The sequence below is a fragment of the Beauveria bassiana genome (genome assembly GCF_000280675.1).
Source record: "Beauveria bassiana ARSEF 2860 unplaced genomic scaffold BBA_S00032, whole genome shotgun sequence".
NCBI classification, from domain to species: domain Eukaryota; kingdom Fungi; phylum Ascomycota; class Sordariomycetes; order Hypocreales; family Cordycipitaceae; genus Beauveria; species Beauveria bassiana.
This window is the reverse complement of record NW_007930867.1, coordinates 158,625-179,163: the sequence shown is the minus strand read 5'-3', so window position 1 is coordinate 179,163 and position 20,539 is coordinate 158,625. Positions and strand designations below refer to the sequence as shown.

At 49.5% G+C, this 20,539-nt stretch overlaps 3 protein-coding genes across 3 annotated transcripts; 2 read left to right on the top strand and 1 right to left on the bottom strand.

The window, feature by feature from the left end:
* Positions 1-1,262: 1,262 nt before the first annotated feature.
* Positions 1,263-2,457, top strand: BBA_08224 (uncharacterized protein; the record flags this gene model as incomplete). Its single annotated transcript, XM_008603321.1, has 2 exons — positions 1,263-1,462; positions 1,533-2,457. The coding sequence occupies 2 exons, from the start codon at positions 1,263-1,265 to the stop codon at positions 2,455-2,457; spliced, it is 1,125 nt and encodes a 374-aa protein (XP_008601543.1).
* Positions 2,458-3,679: 1,222 nt separating this feature from the next.
* BBA_08223 (thermolabile L-asparaginase) lies at positions 3,680-4,789 on the top strand (the record flags this gene model as incomplete). Its single annotated transcript, XM_008603320.1, has 1 exon — positions 3,680-4,789. One exon carries the CDS (start codon positions 3,680-3,682, stop codon positions 4,787-4,789), a length of 1,110 nt encoding a protein of 369 aa, XP_008601542.1.
* Positions 4,790-5,195: 406 nt separating this feature from the next.
* BBA_08222 (nonribosomal peptide synthase, putative) lies at positions 5,196-20,401 on the bottom strand (the record flags this gene model as incomplete). The annotated part of the gene is made up of 5 exons (XM_008603319.1): positions 5,196-17,966; positions 18,047-19,674; positions 20,016-20,037; positions 20,155-20,198; positions 20,293-20,401. The coding sequence occupies 5 exons, from the start codon at positions 20,399-20,401 to the stop codon at positions 5,196-5,198; spliced, it is 14,574 nt and encodes a 4,857-aa protein (XP_008601541.1).
* Positions 20,402-20,539: the final 138 nt, after the last annotated feature.

Genomic DNA, 20,539 nt, shown 5'->3' with positions numbered 1-20,539 from the left:
TTTTAAAGAGCTTAGATTATTAGAAGTTTAAAGAAATCTTAGATAATATAAGTTAAAATACTATTTATCTATTAGAAATTAAGCCTCTTACCTCTTAAGGTCTTAACTTCTAGGTTTTAATATAAAAAGCCTTATAACTAATTTTTCTTAATTAGTTATTAATAGCTATTATATTTAGCTAATATTAATATAATCTTCTTAACTTACTTATATATAGGAGGGTTATCTATTATATCTTAAATTAATATCTAAGAAATTAGATATAATTTTTAAGTTATAAAAAGCTTTTATATTATCTTAAAAGCCTTTTTTTATAATATTTTACCCTTTAAATAGTCTTATATAGTTAACTATAGTATATTTTAGTATTATACTATATAAGATTAGCTATAGCCTATTATAATGTCTTAAATTATATTTTAAAGGTTAGATTTTATATATTTAGGTATAATATATATATAGGAAAAAAATTATAATTAAGGAAGAGGAATTACGCGAGAAATTACGCGTTAAATAACGTTAGGTAGATTAAGAGGTGGCTAGGATTACCCTGCCGAGAAGTGGGTAGTGCCGAGAAGTGGGTGGCCGACGTTAGTGGTCAGCTGGCCACACCACCCACATATATTTTTTCATACACCCGTATGGTCGCGCTTGCTCTTAAAAAAAATTAATTGGTGTTCAATTGAAATCTATCAATTTTTAACAACACGAGTCCGGGCAAGGTCGGGCTCGCCCAAATCGCTTAAAAACGCGATTTCTAGTGTTTTTGAATGAAGTGTATACTTTCCGGGCCGTCAATTGTTCCGCTGCGCTCGGGCTTGCAAGGGGTTATCTATTGAAGCTGCAGCTCTTCCGGCTGCGTCTGAGGGATAACTTCCTTAATTTCTAGCAACCCTGCTCACGAAGGTTATCGTTATAGACCTGGTTTACTGTATTGCCAGGCCAATATATGTGGAATTATATAATGGGGCGTGGCAAGTTAAGGTGTGGGCCCAAAGTCGAGGTGGGGCAGTACCACGAATAATGAGGCTTGGTAGCATGATTAATTAGCACGACTCACGCAAGCCTGACATGCGCTTATTGTGTTTGTTTCAGGTCTAGACTTATGCTCATGCGAAAGAGTGCCGCTAAATGAATATATATATGTTGCCAATAAGCCCTGCTTCTGGTCTTGAGATTTTTCTAACAGTATCAACCATATCAGCACTGTTGCCTATCTTTCCTTTCATACTACTGCTCTCACTCTTTTCTATCATACCACAATGATTGGCTCAGCTGTCCTCCTGCTCTCAGCAGCAAGTCTGGGAGCTGCCGCCCCCCAAGCGAAGCCGGTCGAGGCCACCGGACAAGATTTGATCATCAATGGCCTGAAGCTCTATCCCGAGAAATGTGTAGTCTATTCGGGTGAACTTACAGTGCCGGGCAAGGAGCAGCGTACGGTGAAGAATCCGCTGCTCTGCAGGTATGACTAGGACACGAGAGCGCTCTACTCTTTAAGTCTGCTAGAAACTAATCTAGTTCAATTCATCTAGTCAACTTTACGAATCCAATGTTGCCATAGTCGACAAGGAAAAGAAGGACATTGCGGGCACCATCGACTTTGAAGGACTTACGAGAGATCCAGTCTATCATGCAAGCGGTGTGCTCGTCGAGGGCGAGTTCTTGTGGACTTCCATCAACACTGGTGCTGCGTTTGAGAGCTTTGGCGAGAACATCAATGGCATCAACTACGCTATCAAGTATGACTTGCAAAATCACAAGGAGGTATGGCGGGTTGACGTTACCACTCCGGCAAATGGAAAATTCGGAGGCACCCAGGACTTCGCCGTTGATACTAGCGGCAACACCTTCGTCGTGGGCACTTACCCAGGCCATATCATCAAGATCACCCCCGACGGCAAGACGGCCTCTCTTTGGAATTCGAGCAATTCTACCAAGTCTACCCAGACAGGCTACACTGGCATAGTATCCAAGGGTGATATTTTGCTCGTGACCAACGAGCAAAACGGTGGCGAAGTGCTTCGCTTCGATAGCCGCGATGAAAAGGGCAACCCGACTGTCGTTGACACAGGCAGCAAGAAGCTCAACAAGGGCCTAGATGGCGCTGCTTTGGTAAATATTGGCTCGAATGAGTATCTCTTGGTGGCTACCGAGGACGGACTCAAAACGGTTGCACCAGCGGATGAAAAATGGGAAAAGGCTGAGATACTCGAACCAACAGAACCCATAAAGAGCAATGACGTGAATGGAACTATTACGATAGCTTTGCAGGTGGAAGAGAAAATCTACGCAATCATTGAGTATTTTGGGGATAATAGGCCTGGGTCTGATGGCGGTCTCTCTGGCGACCGAGAGAAGTGGCCATTCCAGGATATCACCTCCCAGGTTACCGCATTAACCACGTCAGATAGGAAGCCACAATGCTCAAGGGGCGGAATCGCCAGGGTTAGATACTAGCCTACGCAATTTTTCCTTCTTTCATACTCTTATAGACCAAGAGTTGATTTTGTCTAGATGGAGCCAATATTGGAAGAAACATTGACCGAGTTGCCTTGCATCTATATAGACTGAGAAACACACAAAACCCATCTGAAAGCGCAGATCCCTTTTGGGCTTTCTCTCATCATATTTTGGTTGTCTTTTCCTAGCTCTGGTGACGTATTCAATTAAACCTTTCCCTGGGAAGAGTCATGCAAGACACCAGACGCTCCTTGCCACTTTTCACCAGCTCGATGGGCAAATCCTTGTGGCAATTGTCTGCTAAGGCGGAAATGCATATCGTGAACATCAACACATCTATACCCCCTGTCACTTGACCGGCGCGACGTCGACCTTTAAGTGTCTTACGAAACGCACTTATACGTTTCTGTGCGATGGAGAGCTTGAAGTGAAGGAAGGCTTCGGTCGTTGTATGGAGTTCTCGAATGTAGTTTAAGCTCGGCCGACCGGAAGCGGTTTTCTGTTGGGGTTTCTTTCCGGTCAAACGCTATCAAAACGCGCAAAGGGAGGAATGTTTGGCGATGGAACTGTTCGTCCTTGATAGAACTCTAGAACTCGACTTTTGTCCAAACTCGGTTTTGACAAAGAATGCGCTCTAGTTAATATGGGAGTAAAGTTACATTTTGGACATCTTCTAGAGTTGGTATTTCTCTTCTGGCCATATACAACTGGATTGAATTCAATTTTTTTTCTTTGAAAATATCACATAGGAACATGAAAATCATCTGGCAAAATTAAAGCTAAAGCACGTCGCGATTTCGGCAGCTCCACGGTGACTGTTGCTTCCACCGTCATAGCTAAAACAGACCTCACGTGAGGTGGTCTTGTCACGTTATGTGAGGCAGTTAGCTGCCGTTGATTCTGTTTTTATTGTTCTTCAAATATTAGATTGCGATTGCCAACTAGCATCCTCATCATGTCAAGCGTAGGGCGTACACAAGAACTACAAGTTTGCCTATGGGGTTTCTGACACTAGTAGAGAGAGAGCTGTGGGGTAACTGTAAGCCTACCACCAGTTACTAGATAAGAAAGAGTAATTTGGTGTAGTCGTTTCTCCCGAGATTTTCCTTCACCAACAAATCAACGAGGCCCTTTTTTAAACTAGATTCGGTTTCTGGTTCGTAGGCACTCAATCAGGCCCGTTGGATCAGACTGTTTGCGCACCCAAGTCCATCATAGCATGACCAAGACCACTCGCGACGACGGCTGCGTTGTGATTGACAGAAATGGCGTGATTGAGAATCGACATGAGCTTCACGCCGTAGTCGTCGACTCTACAGGAAAGACCTTATTCGTTGTCGGCGACCCGAATCGGGTGACGCTGATCCGCTCGGCAGCCAAACCCGCGCAGTCGGTGGCCATTGTCGAGACCGGAGCTCTCGAAAAGTATGGCCTAGACGAAGCTGATCTCGCCCTCATGTGCGCCTCTCACAGTAGTGAGGACCGGCATGCCGAGCGGGCCAGGAGCATTCTGGCAAAGGCAGGAAACTCTGAAGAGAGCTTACGCTGTGGTGGCCACCCCGCCCTCATGCCGGAGAGGAACAAGGCATGGATACGGGCCGGCTTTGAGCCAACACCCGTGTGGAGCAACTGCTCCGGGAAGCACGCAGGCATGCTGGCCGCTGCTCGGGCTATCGACACGGAACCGGATCATTACCATGTCCTCTCCCACCCTCTCCAGCAGCGCGTGAAGCGGGTCACGGAGGAGATTGCGCGGCTGCCTCCGGATCAGGTCCGATGGGCCATTGACGGCTGCAACATGCCCGCACCGGCTTACCCTCTCATCTACCTGGCCAGGACAAACGCCGCGTTTGCCGAGGCGGCGGATGCGGTGGCGCGGGACGGCGACCTGGACGCGACGACGACGACGACGACGACGACGACGACGACGACGCCGCGGCAGCGCAACATGGCCCGGGTCTTCAACGCCATGTCGACGTACCCCGAAATGGTTGCCGGCGAGGGGCGCTTCTGCACCGAGCTCTTGCGGGCGTTTGGGGGCCGGGTCATTGGCAAAGTCGGCGCGGATGCCTGCTACGGCGTCGGTATCCGCGCATGCGAGGAGACGCGGCGCCTTGGTGCGGTTGGATCTGTGGGGATTGCGGCAAAGATTGAGGATGGCAACATGGACATACTATACAGCGCAGTCGCCGAAATCTTGGCCCGGCTTGATATTGGCGCAGCGGAAATGCGCAGTGCTCTGGACAGCTTCCATTCAGTGGCTATCAAGAACACTGTGGGCGTCGTCACTGGTCACGTATCTTATCCATTCAAGTTGCAGGCTGTCTAAGGATGAGGCTATGTTGTTGTTAGAGTGACCACCCATTAGAATATACATAAACTTCCCTAGAGCTCCAGGAAATGCACAAGTATGATGCAACATTTCATCTTCATGAGCCGTAGGTAGTCGGTCCTGCCTATGCGCCTCTTCTCGCTTGCTGCTTATTTTTGGAATCATTCACATAATCATTCACATAGCCTGGACTAGAGCGAGCCATTACTTTGCCTGTTACTCTTGTGCCAAAACGTGTATTGAAAATTAAACAAATATATACTAGAAGACTGAAACCATTTTCAACTTTCTAGGCCAGATATTGTACATCCCGCGACACCATCAACGCCCATCTCAGTAAATTGGCAGACCATGCTCAGAAAAAGAAGTCGTCATCATAAAACAATGCAGTTACTTCATGAGCTCAAGCTCTCTGCAGCTCTTCAATACAAGCTTCACCATTCGCAACCAGATCAAAGACTGTTTGCTGCAGATTGTCCAGTAGAAACTTTGCAGATAGGCTGCCCGGATATCGTGGAGAATACTGGAGAGACAATTTGATTGTGCGCTCTCCACAAACCGCATTCAAGCTCACATCGTAATCGGCCAAACTGGTTGCGGACTGACCGTGCACAGAAACACCAACGTTGTTGTTGCGACGGCCGCCCGACTCACGCACAATCGAGACTACCGTGTGAAGCATCTGCCTCTCCGACAGCCCGGTAGCATGCTGAATGTCTGTGAGTGATGCTCGCTGATACTTGAACGCTTCCATAAAGTCATTCTGCACCTGTTTTGCTGTGTCTGCGACGCTGAGTTGCTTGCCGCGGAAGCAGATGCGCGAGACCATCATGTTGATCAGAGGCCCGGCCATTTGAGACACGCCATCGATGGGAGCATCTCTCCCGTTGGCCACGTAGCCAAAGAGAACATCGTTGGATCCCGAGTGCTTCGCAAGAACAAGCGCCCACGCCAGCTGTAGAATATTGGCAATCGTGACGCCATATGTATCGCGGAAACGGTAAAGAGTCTCCAAGTTGCCCATTTCGACGTGCGCATTATCGAGTGACTGGCTTTCTGTGGCCGAGGATCTCGGCAGGCAGCGAGGCTCTGCTTCAGCAAGTCGAGTTGTCCAATATTTTGTAGATTCGGCAATCGAAATTTCTTGCAAAAACGCAATATACTTGCTGAACGATGGAGCAGGCATGTCCGAAACACCGTCTTCATAAGCCAGTGCAACCTCATTCATGATGAGGTTCAGAGATGAAATGTCCACAAGCGAATGGTTGATGGAGAGTTGGAAAAATACTTGGCCAGTAGAAACTAAACATAGAGTCAACTGATGTTCCGGCTTCCCTTTTGGATACCCGAATCGGCCGTCGTAATTGAATGCGCAGTCTACGTCCTCGGCCGTCTCGCAGCGAACTGCAGAAACTTCTGGTACGTATTGTTTCAAAACGACTTGGCAGAAAGCATCTCCATCTAGCGTTGGCGATACACACACTGTCCTCAAGATTGCATGTCGAGATACAACCGTTTGCCACGCGCGTATCAGAGCTTCAGGGTCCACGGCAGCGGCCTCACGCGCCCGGAATTCGCACATGGACTGCACATGGAACATAGATGAATCCCTAGCCTGGCTCCTCAGGATACTCTCTTGGGCAGGCGAGCAAGGATAGATATCCTCAATGCAGTCCATGCTTTCAATGCCGACGAGAGGAAGACGCTCGCTTTCCAGCCGGTGCAAGTCGTCATACGTGGTGTTGAGCAATGGAACGTCAGCCAAGCTGAGCATAGCTGGCAAGACGGACAACTGGTGAAGCAGGTCTCGAAGACTTTCATGATAAGCCTGGATCCAGCGAGTGACACGCTTGGGGTCATGCATATTCTTGTTGAAGCCCAATGTAAGAACCAAGTTGTCCTGTTGTACCGACGCTTCAACCTCAAACACGGCAATTCGCTTGACATTGTTGCCTATCCCTGAGATGTGAGGGTCGTTAAAATCGTTGCTCATGCGCAGTAAACTCCGCGAGTGCGTATCGTCTCGATACCGTCCTCCGAAATTGAACATGACCTCTGGTTGGTCGTGTGAGGCAAATGCATGCTGTCCATCGCGGGTCAAGAATCTTGACGTGAAATAGGCAAAGCCGCGCCCAGGAATGCTTCTTCGCAAGTCTTTGGTCTTTTTCAATACTTCAACGATATCACTGGTGCCGACCGGTACGTGGATAGGAGTCATTGTTGTGAACCAACCCACAGTGTTGGAAAGGTCAATTGCGTCGCTCCATGGCTCGCGTCCGTGACCTTCGTTGAAGACTGTTGGGACAGGGCGATCTGGGAAAACTTGGTGAAACGAATAGAACAAAGCTGCTAGAAGCACTTCGACAGGCTCGCTTCTCAACGGTTGGTTCTCGCCGAACAAGACGGATGCGCAATCTTTGAGCGTAAAGTGCTCGTTCAAGCGGTCCGCATAGGTATTTCTCTCGGGGGTCACGCCCCAGTAGCTCCAATCTGCCATTGACGTTTGAACGGGGAGAACTTGACGAGGTGAGCCAATATCCTGAGCTCGACTGGCTTGGAGTTGCAACCAGTGCTGAAAAGTTGTCGACTCGACAGGGACACTAAGCTCGGGATGCTGAATCAAATTATCCAGGTCGCGAAGGATGATTTGCCACGAGACAATGTCAACCACCAAGTGATGCGCCACCAGGAGCAGAAGCTGGCTGCAAGTAGCGGTATTCTCTATACAGTGTACTGAGAATACTGGACCTTGCTCAACACTCAAACTGCGCTGTCCAGCCCAAATAACACTCTCAAGGTCTGCACGAGTTCCGACTTGGTGAAAGATAACATTACATGATGCGTCAACATCATTCTCGATTCTCTGTTTCCATCGCTTTCCAGACTTGACGAACCTGGCGCGTAGCATGGGGTGAGCCGAAACCACGCCTCGAGCCGCGCGCTCGATCTCATCAGCATCAACGTGTTTATTGACAACGAGACAGACGCTTTGGTTGAACCTGTTCTCGTCTTTGCAGTCCAAGCCGCGAGGTGCAAAGGATCTGAAAAATAGTCGCTGAATGGGTGAAAGTCGAAATTCACCACCGGAAGCGCTCGCCAATGGCGCAATGGCGGCATCTGTAACGGCTCTTAGAGCAAGTTGAGTGATTGAATTGCTCTGCAGAATGTCGCGGACATGGATCAAGATTCCGTACCGCGACCGGCATTGAGATACGACTTGCATGGACGTGATCGAGTCGCCGCCCATGCTCAGAAACGAGCGACCCATTGAGACGTCTTCCAACGGTAGTCCAAGAATGTCAGCCAAGACGCTTTGTATCTGCTCCTCGATTTTGGTCGCTGGTTTTTGAGGCGCTTCCTCTTTACCGGCAGTTATACATCTGAAATAGTCTGCATCCAGAGACTGTACCCAGTCCATCAGCTTTCGACGGTCGACCTTGTGATGGGCACTCTGTGGCAGGGATGCCATTGAGATCCAAACATTGGGAATCATGTAGTCTGGCAAGACATTGGCCAATCTTGAACGGAGCTTTTCGGTCAGTGCAATGGCTTCCGGCAGGCGATCTGAGGAGGAAGGCTGTATTTGTGTCGAACCGGTAGCAGACATGTACTCATGGAGAGTCACTAGTCCGATAAGTCGCGATTCGCATGGTCCCTGTTGGGGGTAGAGAACGACGCCATCTTCAACTTCTGGTTGCAAAGCGATATAGTGCTCAATATCTCCCACATCGACTCTCTGCCCTCGTATTTTCAACTGTTGATCTGCTCTACCGACAAAGACAAGGGAGCCGTCCTCGTGCTGGATAACCAAATCACCAGTTCGGTACATGCGTTGCTGCTGACTGTTGGGAACCAGTCCATGCTGTGTTCGCCAAGGTGGGCTGTCAATGAAAGAGGCAGATGTCTTGGCTTCATCCTTGAAATACCCTCGAGCAACTAGCGGTCCTTCAACCAGTAATTCTCCAACGGTACCGAGAGGACACAGTTGGTTGCAATTGTCCTTGTTTGTGACCCAAACGGCACCAACAATAGCGCGGCCAAGGTGCAAGGTCTCGATCCCATTGAAAACAGCAGCCGTGGATATCATGGAGCATTCGGAAGGGCCATATACATGATATACCATAGCTTGGGGAGTCCACAGCTTCAACTGTTCAATGTCACATCGCTCGCCGCCAATCATCAGGGTACGCATGCCAGGACATTCTGAAGGCTTGATAGTGTGCAGGACTCTTGGAGTCAACATGGCGTAGTTGGCCCCAAGTCGGCGAATAGCATTGGCCAAGTCGTTGACTCTTTCCCATTCGGACGGCAGACAGACGCATCCACCGCCTGCAAGAGGAGTCAGAATGTCGTGGAGGGACATGTCAAAGGTCAAGGAAGCAAATTGAAATCCGCGCGTATCTTTATTGACCCCAAACCTCCTCACCATGGATTGAATGGCTATTGACATTGAGCCATGTTCAAGGACAACCCCCTTGGGATTTCCCGTAGAGCCCGAGGTAAACATGATGAAGGATGCGTTGTGTGTGCTTGGATATTGTTTGCTTGATCTTGAAGGCAATTTTGACTTTGAAATTGCTACTTTTTCCATGCTCACGACGTGATCAACGACTCCCTGCAACCGAGAGGCGAATTCAGACATTGTGACCACCACCTTTGCTCCAGTGGTCTTGATGATGGACTGAAGACGTGCCATAGGATTTGCCTTGACGGGTACTGCGCAACCACCTGTTCTCAGTACGGCCATGATACCAACAACAGCCCACTTGGACTTGTCACAGCAAAGAAGTACCGGTGACTCAAGTCCGACACCGAGCTCGTTTAGATGGTTTGCCAGCGCCTCGGACAATTGATCCAGCTGCCGGAAAGAGAGCTCGCCATCCCATGCGCAAATAGCAGTCCTCTCAGGTGTGGTAGCTGAGTGGCACAGTATCAGTTCATGTACAAGGCAAGGTGCGTCTCCAGTAATTTCGCGATTCAATGTGGCCAATTGGGCAACTTCCTCTGGGCTAATGTATTCAATGCAGCTCATTTGCTTGGTGGCGCTCTTCTCGCAGGTTTCGGTAGAGATTTGGCTCAATTGTTCAAATACATGCCTAAAACGGTTGAGAAGATGCTGAATCTGGGTGCGGGAAAGCACCTTGTCGTCAAACCGAGCCAGGATCTCGACGGTTGCTCCATCTTGCGAATCGGTACAGCACTCAACAATCAGGGCGTAGTTGTCGAATCCGTTCATGGGCAGCGTGATCTGTTTCATACCAAGTAGGCCGTCGAATGTCGTCTTGCCCATGGCCCGAAAGGACTGTATGGCGAAGAGATGCTGCGGATTAATGTCCCGTCCGACCATAGAACGAATGCGTTGAAGACCAGAGTGTTCCAAAGGTACCATGTTGGCAGCTTGCTGTTGCACGGCAGCTAGATAGTCCTGAACAGCTTGCTTATCATCCACCTGAATTCGAACTGGCACTGTTGTGACGGTAGGTGCCATCATGTCCAGTATCCCGTTGACTGGTGCGTTTCGTCCCGAAAGTGGCATCGCCAGAAGAACTGTACCGCCAGTATTGGAAGAAACGGTAGCCGCCCATGCCGCGCGTAGTATCAAAGCCAAGGTAAACGATTGCTTGAAGGGCTTTACGCTGAAATTGCAACGGATGCTTTGCGCGGGATCCGGCTGGTACGATGGGCTGGGCAGCGTGGGAAAAGGCATGCCCAAGTCTCCCTCCAGCTCCGATCGCCAAAAGGCTGCTGTTGCTGCTGGGTCCTGTGATTCTATGTACTGAATAAACTTGGAATATGGAGTAAGCGATGCAGGGACCTCATTCGACAAGTAAATACGCGAGAGAGCCTCGAAAAGCATTGGCAAGCTCCATCCATCATATACGCTGTGGTGAGCTGTCCAGACAAAGTCTCGCCGCCCATGACTGCCTTTGATGTAAGCCAAACGGACTAGGGGCGTACCGTATGTCATGGATTGTGCAACATCGTTATCCAGGTATTGGTCAAGGCCATAGCTTGTGTGCCACTGACAAGTGCTGCGAACAACTACTTGCAATGCTCCTGACAAGCGTCCGGGCACAATACGAGTCCGAAGTATGGGCACCGCTCTGATGAGAATCTTCCATGCATCTTGGAAACGTTCAAGGCTCAGATCTTGTGGCATCTGGAACGCCCAGCGTGCAATGTAGGCCCGCGGCTGCTGAGCCGTAGCCGCCATGAGTCCCTCTTGTAGCGGGGTACATGGATAGACGTCCTCGATGTCGTGGGTCGGTACATTGCATTGCGTGGCTAATTGACAAAGTAAATCTTGCAAAGAATCAGATTTACTCTTTCCATCATCTAGCTCTCGGTACTCTTTCCACAAGGCAAATGGCGCCATTCCCGTGTCGGATTGTTGAGTAATTGTCCTGCGTTTCTCGACGGCTTGCGCCAACTCTCTGATGGTCGGGTGCTGAAGTACATCAGACACGGTAAAGTGAAGATTTGAATCATCAGTCTGGGTCAAGGCAACAAGATGCATGGCTAGGTACGAGTCGCCACCCAGTTGGAAGAAGTTGTCCTCTACTCCCACCTGATCATGTTGATGCTGGAGAACCTTTGCCCAAAGAGCGCGAAGCTTCTTTTCAGTCTCAGACTTTGGAGATATCTTGGCAATATCCGCAAGACTGTAGTGCAAGAGTTCTTGTTCCGAAAAGCCTTCAAGGGTCTGGCAAAGGAGTTGCCGATTGACTTTAACCGAAGCTGTCAATGGGAGCCGTGTTATCGGGACATACAGACTCGGTATCATGTGCGACGGCAAGACATTCGAAAGAGCCCTTTTCAAGTAAATCAACTCCTTCTGAAATCCTGCTGAAATCCTCTGGAAGTCTGAGCCTGAGCCTGCCACATTGGCTTGAAGGTCTAGTGAATCGCGATTTTGCTCCAATATCGCAGCAATAAGAGGCCCGTGGAAGCCTTGTTTGGGAGAGATGAAGCATGCCACGACATTCTGTAACCCACTCAAGACTTCTTTAATGGCATGCTCAACTTCGGCTAGCTCGACTCGATTGCCGCGAATCTTGATTTGCCAATCCTTCCTTCCAACGTAAAAGATATTCCCGTTGGCATCTTGCCGCGCCAAATCACCGGTTCGATAAAATCGTTTGCCCTGCAGTCCAACGCGACCCGCCCAGGGTGGATTAATGGGAAATGCTTTTTCGGTCAGATGTTTCTTGTTGAGATAGTCACGGGCTAGTAACGGCCCTTCAACCCAAATCTCCCCGACAGCACCGATAGGGCAGATATTGTCCGTATCGTCAATAAGCCAGACGCTTCCGAGCAGTGGGCGCCCAATATTAGGTGCTTCGCTTTTGTGCTGAATGGGCCCGTTGCAGGTAGTAATTATCGAACACTCTGATGGACCATAGGCATTGAAGATTTTGATTTGTCGTGCTTTGAGGTGTTTTTCGATCAAGGATGGCTTCAAAGACTCTCCACCAAGTACAAGCGTCTCCAGTGATGGAAGCTCGGAAACATTCAATAAAGTTGCTACCGTAGGCGTCATGATGACAAGATTCGCGCTGTAGGACTGGATGGCGCCTTGGAGGTCGTTCATTCTTTCGTCTTCTGACATGACGCACACGCATCCTCCATGGCTCAAGGTACCCCAAATGTCGGTAATGCTCGGATCAAAAGTGTAAGACACAAATTGAAGGGTTCTAGTTTGAGAACCCAGCCCAAACATCTTGCCTTGTGCTGAAAGGCTCGATGAGATTGAGCCATGGGTCAGTACGACACCCTTTGGATTCCCGGTACTACCAGAGGTATGTATGACGACCGCGGCATTCTCTGGCTCGACATTGGAGGCTACTCGCCTATTCAGCGTTCCATTGTGAAAGAATGGCGAATTCGAGTCAACAGGAATGACGTTTGGGATAATGTCAAGAAATCGGTCAGTGTAAAGACTTGTGGTGAGAAGTGTACAAACTCCACCCTCTTGCAGGATTGTTTCTAGGCGCTGCATTGGATCGTTTGGGCTAATTGGTACGATTGCTGCACCGGACTTGAGGATAGCCAGTTGTGCAACAATTGCCCATTTTGACTTGTCGAAACAGACGCCAATCGCGGTCTCAGGCATGACATCCAGACTCGACGTCAGGTAGAAAGCGAGCTGCTCACCAAGCTGATCCAGCTCAGAGTACGTCAAGTCGCCATCCCATGCGCAGATGGCCTTGGCCATTGGATCTTGACAGCACTGAGAGTAAACAGTGTCGTGGATCAAAAGTTGCGGCGCGGATAAAGGATTGCTACTATTCCATTGACAGATCTGATGGATATCCTGATCTGTTGTTGTTGCCACGTTACGAAGCGATGAGCTTTCGCTTTGTGCCAGAGAATGGACCGTCTGTAACAAGCAATCGACAAGACGCGTTGCTGCACCGCGATCCATGAAGCAAGGCAAATAATCCAAACTCACCGAAACACTGTTGTGGGATGCCACAATGTCGACACCTGCATCGTATTCACTATCACCCAAAAGTGCAACAGTATTTTGAATGAGGCCAAGTCCTTTGTCGCCGGCGGAATCAAGCTGCCTGTAGGAGAGAGTTGTGTTGAACAAACCACGGCCCCCAGTCTTGAGTGCGTGCCAGATGTCAACCAGCGGAGTACGCTGGTGGCTGAGATTCTCAAAGAAACGTTTCTGAACTCTTTGCAGATTTTCCGAAACACTCAAGTCCATGTCAAGTTTGATCCGGCTCACCAAAATATTGACGAATGGACCAAAGATGTGGTGTGCCTCATGTACAGGCACATCCCTGCCGCTGGACACATAGCCAAACAAGATATCGTCAGATCTGACAAATTTGGACAAGACCAGAGCCCAGGCGAGCTGGAAGACGTTTGCAGTGGTTACTGAATGCCTCTCGCTGAACTTTCGGAGAGACTCTGCATTTTCAAGGCTCGCTGTGACAAGTTGTCTGCGTGCAGGCGCAGGAGGGCTGGCAACTTCAATCTTGCCTTTTCTTTGCGATTCATTATCGCTCGATGCAGGGAGAAAACAGCCCTCAGCTTCTGCCAAACACCCAAGCCAGTATTGTAAATCTTCCTCTGTTCCACTTTGCTTGAGAAACGACAGATATGCGCTGTATGGAGGCGCTGCACTGTCGGACGTGAGTCTCTCCTCGTAGGCATCAGTGAGCTCCTTTTCCATCAAAGCGAGCGAGAACCCATCATAAAGCGCGTGATTCATGACAAGATGGCCATAGACGAGACCAGACGGGGTTGAATACACTCTAAACTTGTGGTTGGGACTGCGTCCGTAGTCAATTGCCAAAGAGTTGGTCATTGTGGCCAACAGAGCCGAGGGGTCATCTTCCTGGCAGATGTTGTGCTCTACATTGGCGGTATACTGTTTGATGACGATTTGATCAAAGGCACCATTTCCGGCATTCGAGGTTCGCGGCACAAAGACTGTTCTCAACATGGCATGTCGATTCGTCAAGGTCTGGTACGCCTGCATGATTCGCTCCACACGCAGAGATTTGTGCTTGTCTGGAGATTGCAATTGCCACAGCATATGAGTTTGGTACATCCATGGCGATCGCGCCTGACTCATCAATATGCCGTTTTGCATGGGCGTACAGGGATACATGTCCTCGACATTCTCTGGCTGTAGCCCGAGGCTGGGCAAAACTTGATCTTGGAGAGTTTTCGGCCTCTGGCATGTCGATTCAATGAGCGGAAAGTCGCTCAACGTGAACATGGATTGTGTTTTTTCCAAATCTGTGAACAAAGCTCGCATGGATTCATGAAAGTGGCGAGGCCAGCGTCCAGCGTCTATTCCATATTCCTTGCTGCGGTCGAAATTAAATCTGACATGGAGCTTGTCCTGCAATATTGTGGCATCAACATCAATTGCGAATTTCCGTCCAATCTTGGCCCTTGATGACGACTGTTTGAGTTCTGTCAAGGTCTGCTGGCTGAACAGTGTGCTTTGTTGTTGTATTTGATGAGCCGAGTCATCAAAACTGAAGAATACCTTTATCGTGTCACGAGTCACGGCTGGTGTTTCATCAGCACTTTTTGAATCGTTGTTGTACCGGTTGTGCAAGCCAAGTCCAAGGTTTCTTCTAGCATCCTTGGTCTCCTTTAGAATCTCAACAGCGTTGTCAATGTTAGCAGCAGGGAGACGAAGTGGCATCACCGTGCTAAAGCAGCCCACTGTCCTGGAATTGTCCATGCTACCGCGAAACAACTTTCTTCCCTGGCAGTTTTCGAAAAGTGCGGGAACAAACTGACTTGAAAAGGCGGTGGTAAATGACGTTGTCAAAGCAGCAAGAATCAGCTCGACTGGCTCTGTTCGCAAGGCTCGATTGGCATCGCTGAGAAGCAGTTGGGTGTCGGTCTCCTCAAACACAATGACCTCGCTGGCTGACTCGGTACCTGTCAAGCCACAGCTTTCGAGACTAGGCGTGGATACCAGAGACTTGACATGAGGTATTTGACGTACCGAAGCAGGCTCAGCTGCTTCGTTATGTAATTCCGACATACCTAGAATCCATGCCTGGAAGGAAGGAAGCTCAACCGACGAAACGGTGGAGTGATCTTGCCGCAGTAGCTTTTCCAGATCTGTAACAATGATGGAGGTAGATGTCTCGTCCATGACGAGCTGATGTCCCGTTATGAACAACAGCTGCTTACTTTCTTCGTCTGCCTCGAGCTGCATCAAATGAACAGAAAATACAGGTCCATTTTCAATACAAATTTCTTGCTCTGTAGATTCTGCCAAGTCATTGACCTCATCAAGGCTTTGTATGTGGCTCACCTTGAATCCGTATGCATCATCATGGTGCGCAGCGACTTGCTGCTGCCACGCGTTGGCAGTGTCGACCAAGAAACGCGCGCGCAACATTGGATGCATGGAAACAAGGGTAGATACAGAAGTAGCAACATTCTTTTCGTCGAATTGCTCATTGACCTGTAGACATATGCTTCGAGTGTAGCAAAGGGGGCTTCCAGGAGTAGACCCGGAGCCAATAGGGTAGACCCAGTCAAAGTACCATTGTTGAGCTGGCGATAGTGGAAACAGCTTGCATGCAACTGTAGTATCAAACATGTACCCTTGGGTAGACTCAAGCTTTTCAGTCAACTTGGCTATTGACTTGCTTTGCAGAATGTCAGGAACAGTCAGCGTGATGCCCTGTTTCCGGGCTTGGGAAACCGCCTTCATTGCCGTGATGGAGTCGCCACCTAGGCTCAGAAACGATCGACGGTCGATTGGAACTCGAATAATAGGTAAAAGAAGAATTTCAGCCCACATGTCTCTGATTCGCAACTGAAGGGGCGTTGCACCAAGTTCCTGGGCGTGTTCCTCTCCAACAGATTCAAACTCTTGGAGCCAATTCGCATCTACCGCATTGACACAACGCCCTAACCCGACACGATCCAGTTTGCCAGATTCGGTTTGTAATAATCTGCTGGTGACTGGTATCCAAGTTGTTGGTACCATGTATTCTGGAACTCTGTCCAAGAGCCAGTCGCTCAAGATGTTCGTTTGAAGTTTGGCTCGCGCCATAACCTTTTGGTCGATAGGTATCAGCGTCGCTGGAGGCAACTGTCGCGATATGAAGCCTTCAAGAGTAACCAGCGCAACAAGTTGGCCTTTGCATGGCCCACTAGCAGCTAGTACGATTGCAGCATCAACCACAGAATCATGGTCCATTAGATGTTGTTCAATTTCGGCAAAGTCGACGCGCTGGCCTCTCAGCTTGACCTGTGTATCCCGTCGCCCCACGAAAATGACACTCCCGTCAGGATCTTGCTGGACCAAGTCACCTGTGCGATAATAGCGAGTCGAAGTGGGAAATGCATACTTGGATTCCCACGCTGGCTCAGTGATGAATGCAAGTGAGGTTTTGTCTTGATCGTTGAGATAGCCCCGGGCCAGGTGAGGGCCTTGGATAAGTAGCTCTCCGATTGCGCCTGTGGGCACAAGACGATCTGTGTTGGTGGCGTCAACAACCCAAAACGCACCCGTGATGGGTAAGCCGAGATTCAGCGTGTTGCACCCCCGTGTGAGCAGCTTGCAGCTAGAGATGATGGAGCATTCGGTCGGTCCGTAGCCATTCCAAAGCTCTACGTGATCAATCCATCGGGAAACAACACCAGGCTTGACTGCTTCACCAATCAAGACTAGATGCTTTAGCAAGGGTACCTCTTCTGGCGAAACTATCTCCGCCATTGTTGGTGTTAAGCAGGCCCAATTCACGTTGAGCTCGCACATGGCGGGCACGAGTCTGTTTAATCGATCGTATTCAGACACAATACACGCGCAGGCGCCAGTGATCCAGTTGGCAAAGAAATCAAAGATGGCTGCATCGAACGTGTATGCCGAAAACTGAAGCATGCGGGTATCTGGGCCAATATTGATCCTCTCCACGGAATTTCTAAGGCTGATACACATACTCTCGTGTGTAATCATAACACCTTTGGGCACGCCGGTGCTACCAGAGGTGTAGACAACGAAAGCGAGGCTGGCTGGGGTCGCTGAGCAGGGACTTGGCGCGGAAGGCGGGAGCTTCGCCATGAGTGCATCATCAATCACGACAACATGTTGAAACATGGCGGCAAACCGACCGGCAAAGTTGCTCGTGGTTAGAATGATGTCTGCATCTGTGTCTCCAATCATCGTCTCCAGGCGCTTCATCGGCTGAGTAGTACCGAGGGGAACCACCGCAGCGCCCGATTTGAGGATTGCTAGCTGCGAAATGGCTGCCCACTTGGACTTTTCAAAACACATACAGATCATCATCTCTGGCTGAGCACCCAGTTTCTGAAGGTACGAGGCCAGCTTGTTGGCTTTCTCGCTGAGATGTCGATAGGTAAGTTCCCCGTCCCAACCCGACACAGCCAAGGCATCAGGTCCAAGGTCAGCTTGCGTATCAACCAAATCATGTAAAAGATTGCCCGTTTCAGTCGAGTTGTACATGTTTCGCTTGCGCATCTGTTCGATTAGCCTTGCAGAAACAACATCGACACCTCGCAACGGCGCATTATTCTCGGTGACCAGACATGCTAGTGCCGTTTGGAAGCTCTCAGCGACACTTTCAATAATGTGCTGGTCTACTCGTGAGAGCCAATAGTCGAGTTGAATTTCGAGACCTCCTTGACAAGGCTGAATGTTGAGCGAAATATCATACTGTTTTATTGTCAGCTTTTATAGGAACTTGGTCCACGGTGGGTGGGTGTTGAAGCTTTCACGGCTGTTGGCTCACGTACCTCGGAAGCAGTGATTTCATCGAGCATTACAATTTCGAGACCCAATCTTGCCAAGCTTTCGTATTCTACTCCCATCTGAAAGGTCATGATGGTGTTGCCTCTGAGCTCCGAAATCTTCTGGCCTTGCTTTTCGTCTTCAAAGATGAGCGAGCCTGGGCGAGACAAGCCTTCAATGACATCATGCTTTGCCCTGGACAGTGTTTGAGACACCGTCGCTGTCCCAGAGAGCCTTACTCGGCAGACCATGACGTCCACAAAGGCGCCGACTGCATCCTCAATGCCTCTCAGGGGAGCGTGGCGGCCAGAGTTGACGTATGAAAAGCAGACATCGTCCGACCCCGCGTAAGAACCAAGCACGAGCGCCCAGGCTACTTGACAAAGATTGGCTGCTGTGGCATTGTATTCGACGCAAATCTTGTGCACTGCAGCCGCGCCCAGATCAAAGCGAAACCTCAGCGTCTTCAAGTCCTCAAAATCCCGGTTGCCGTTGGTGGGGAACAGTGTTGGCTGCGCGCCGGTGAGATAGTTGGTCCAATAGGCGTGAATAGTTTCGCGATTTAGTTGCTCTTGGTAGGTGGCAAACTTGTGATATGGAAACTCTGTGAAGGCGGGCAACTCATTCTGACAATAGGCCTTGGCAAAGTCGCGAAAGAGGATGCCAAAGGACTGACCGTCCATCAGCGCATGAGAGACGTCTAATCTGAAGACGGCACAAGTTTCTGAGCGTTTCCAAATTGTCGCTCGACCTGTAGTTCCCTTCTTCATCGACCCGACAGAACGGCGCGAAATCATTTCCTTGGCAGACTCTTCATATCCGTCACTACTCAGGTGGCACTTCAATGGTACAGCCTCGTGTCTCATGATGACTTGGTCGAAATGGCCGGGCCTTTGACTACTCTCAACAAAAAGGGTTCGCAGTGCCGCGTACTGTTCCACAATGCGATTCCAGGCATCAATAAGACGGCCATAATCTAGCGGGGTACCAGTTTCTGTAGATTTAATCTCGGCGACCACAGCACACTGATACATTTCCGGGTTGGCTTGTTGGGAGATGAGAAAGACTTCTTGTGTTCGAGAGCACGGCCAGATGTCTTGAATGACTTCCAATGGCTCTTCCATGATGCTTTTGATCTGATCCAACACGACGTCATCCTTTAGCAGTGACACAGGCTTCTCGAATGGCTCGGTCGCTGCTTTGGCGTCGGGTGTCGTCAAAGCTTCCCCGGCTGAGGGCATCTTCTGCGACGCAGCAATCCTTGCGAGCTCATCAAGGCTAGTAGCACCAAGTATTTCGGCGATGCTGACATCATAGCCAGCCTCGCGACAGCGTGACATGAGTTTAATTGCGAGCAGAGAGTCGCCGCCTTGAGCAACAAAGGACTTGCCCATTTTCATGCGCGCAATGGGTCGGAGTAGCACTTGGGCACAGATTTCCCCGAATTCCTGTTGCATGGCGCTCTGGGTTGGCGCACAAGTCTGTGTCGGGACTGACATGTCCCCTGAGTTTGGGAGATGCATCAGGTAGGTTGAAAGTGACGTTGTATTCAAAGGTAGAGATTGTGTCGTGTAGATTGTCAAGAAAAGAGTCAGCTTGCTGAAGAAGCGTGCCCAGTGTGTAAGCGTCTTTTCTGTAATTGTTCTCTTTTTGGGCTTTTTTTTTTCTTCGTGTCTTGTCAACAAAGTAAAGTTCCTCGTCGCTTGCCGTGGAGTCTTTGACCAACGGTCATTCCAATTCTCTTGAATTGTTCATGTAAATCTCTCCCATGTGATTTGCCTCTGTTTTACATATAGACAAAGTGTTGCTTAATTACCTAGAGCTTATGCTACATGCATGCGGTAACAGAATACCGCGCGTAAAAAAACTCCAATATTCGCCATAGAAAGGGAGAATTTTCCCGAGACAATAGCCCGCTTTGGCAGCTTTGTCCTCGGGCGTCATTTCCCTCTCATATCATTGCCATTACCATACCTGATCCACCGGAACCGATAGACTGGAAGAGAATTTCAGCCAGCTGCACAACTTTACAAAGTACACCACCCTGAAGCGAGCCTCAAAGCCGGGGGGGGTCTAGATGGGTTGTATGAGCTGCACTTGACTTGAGTGGCACCTCGTCAGCCTCCAACACGCTGCAATGACGTGTAATGACATGAGCTATGCAGCTTCAAGCAGTTTATTGTGTTGCCATTTTTTTCCTTTTCATTTCGACCACACTGTCAGCGCGGAGCCCCGGCATCACCCCACTAACCCGCAGCGATTGAGTATTGTGCGGATCGCCGTATATCTACACCCCTGGGGTCGAGTCGAGCTGTCAGGCCGTTATGTGCACCATCTTTCACTGCATCAGGGTGAGACATTGGTTAGCCACGTTTCTTGGTCTCATCTTGTCACCCAATCGCCTCATGCTGTACGGAGTACTCGGGCGGCTTTGAAGTAGCCTCATGGCTTGACGAAAGCTGACTTGACCTGAGCATATGGATGAGACATGCATTTCT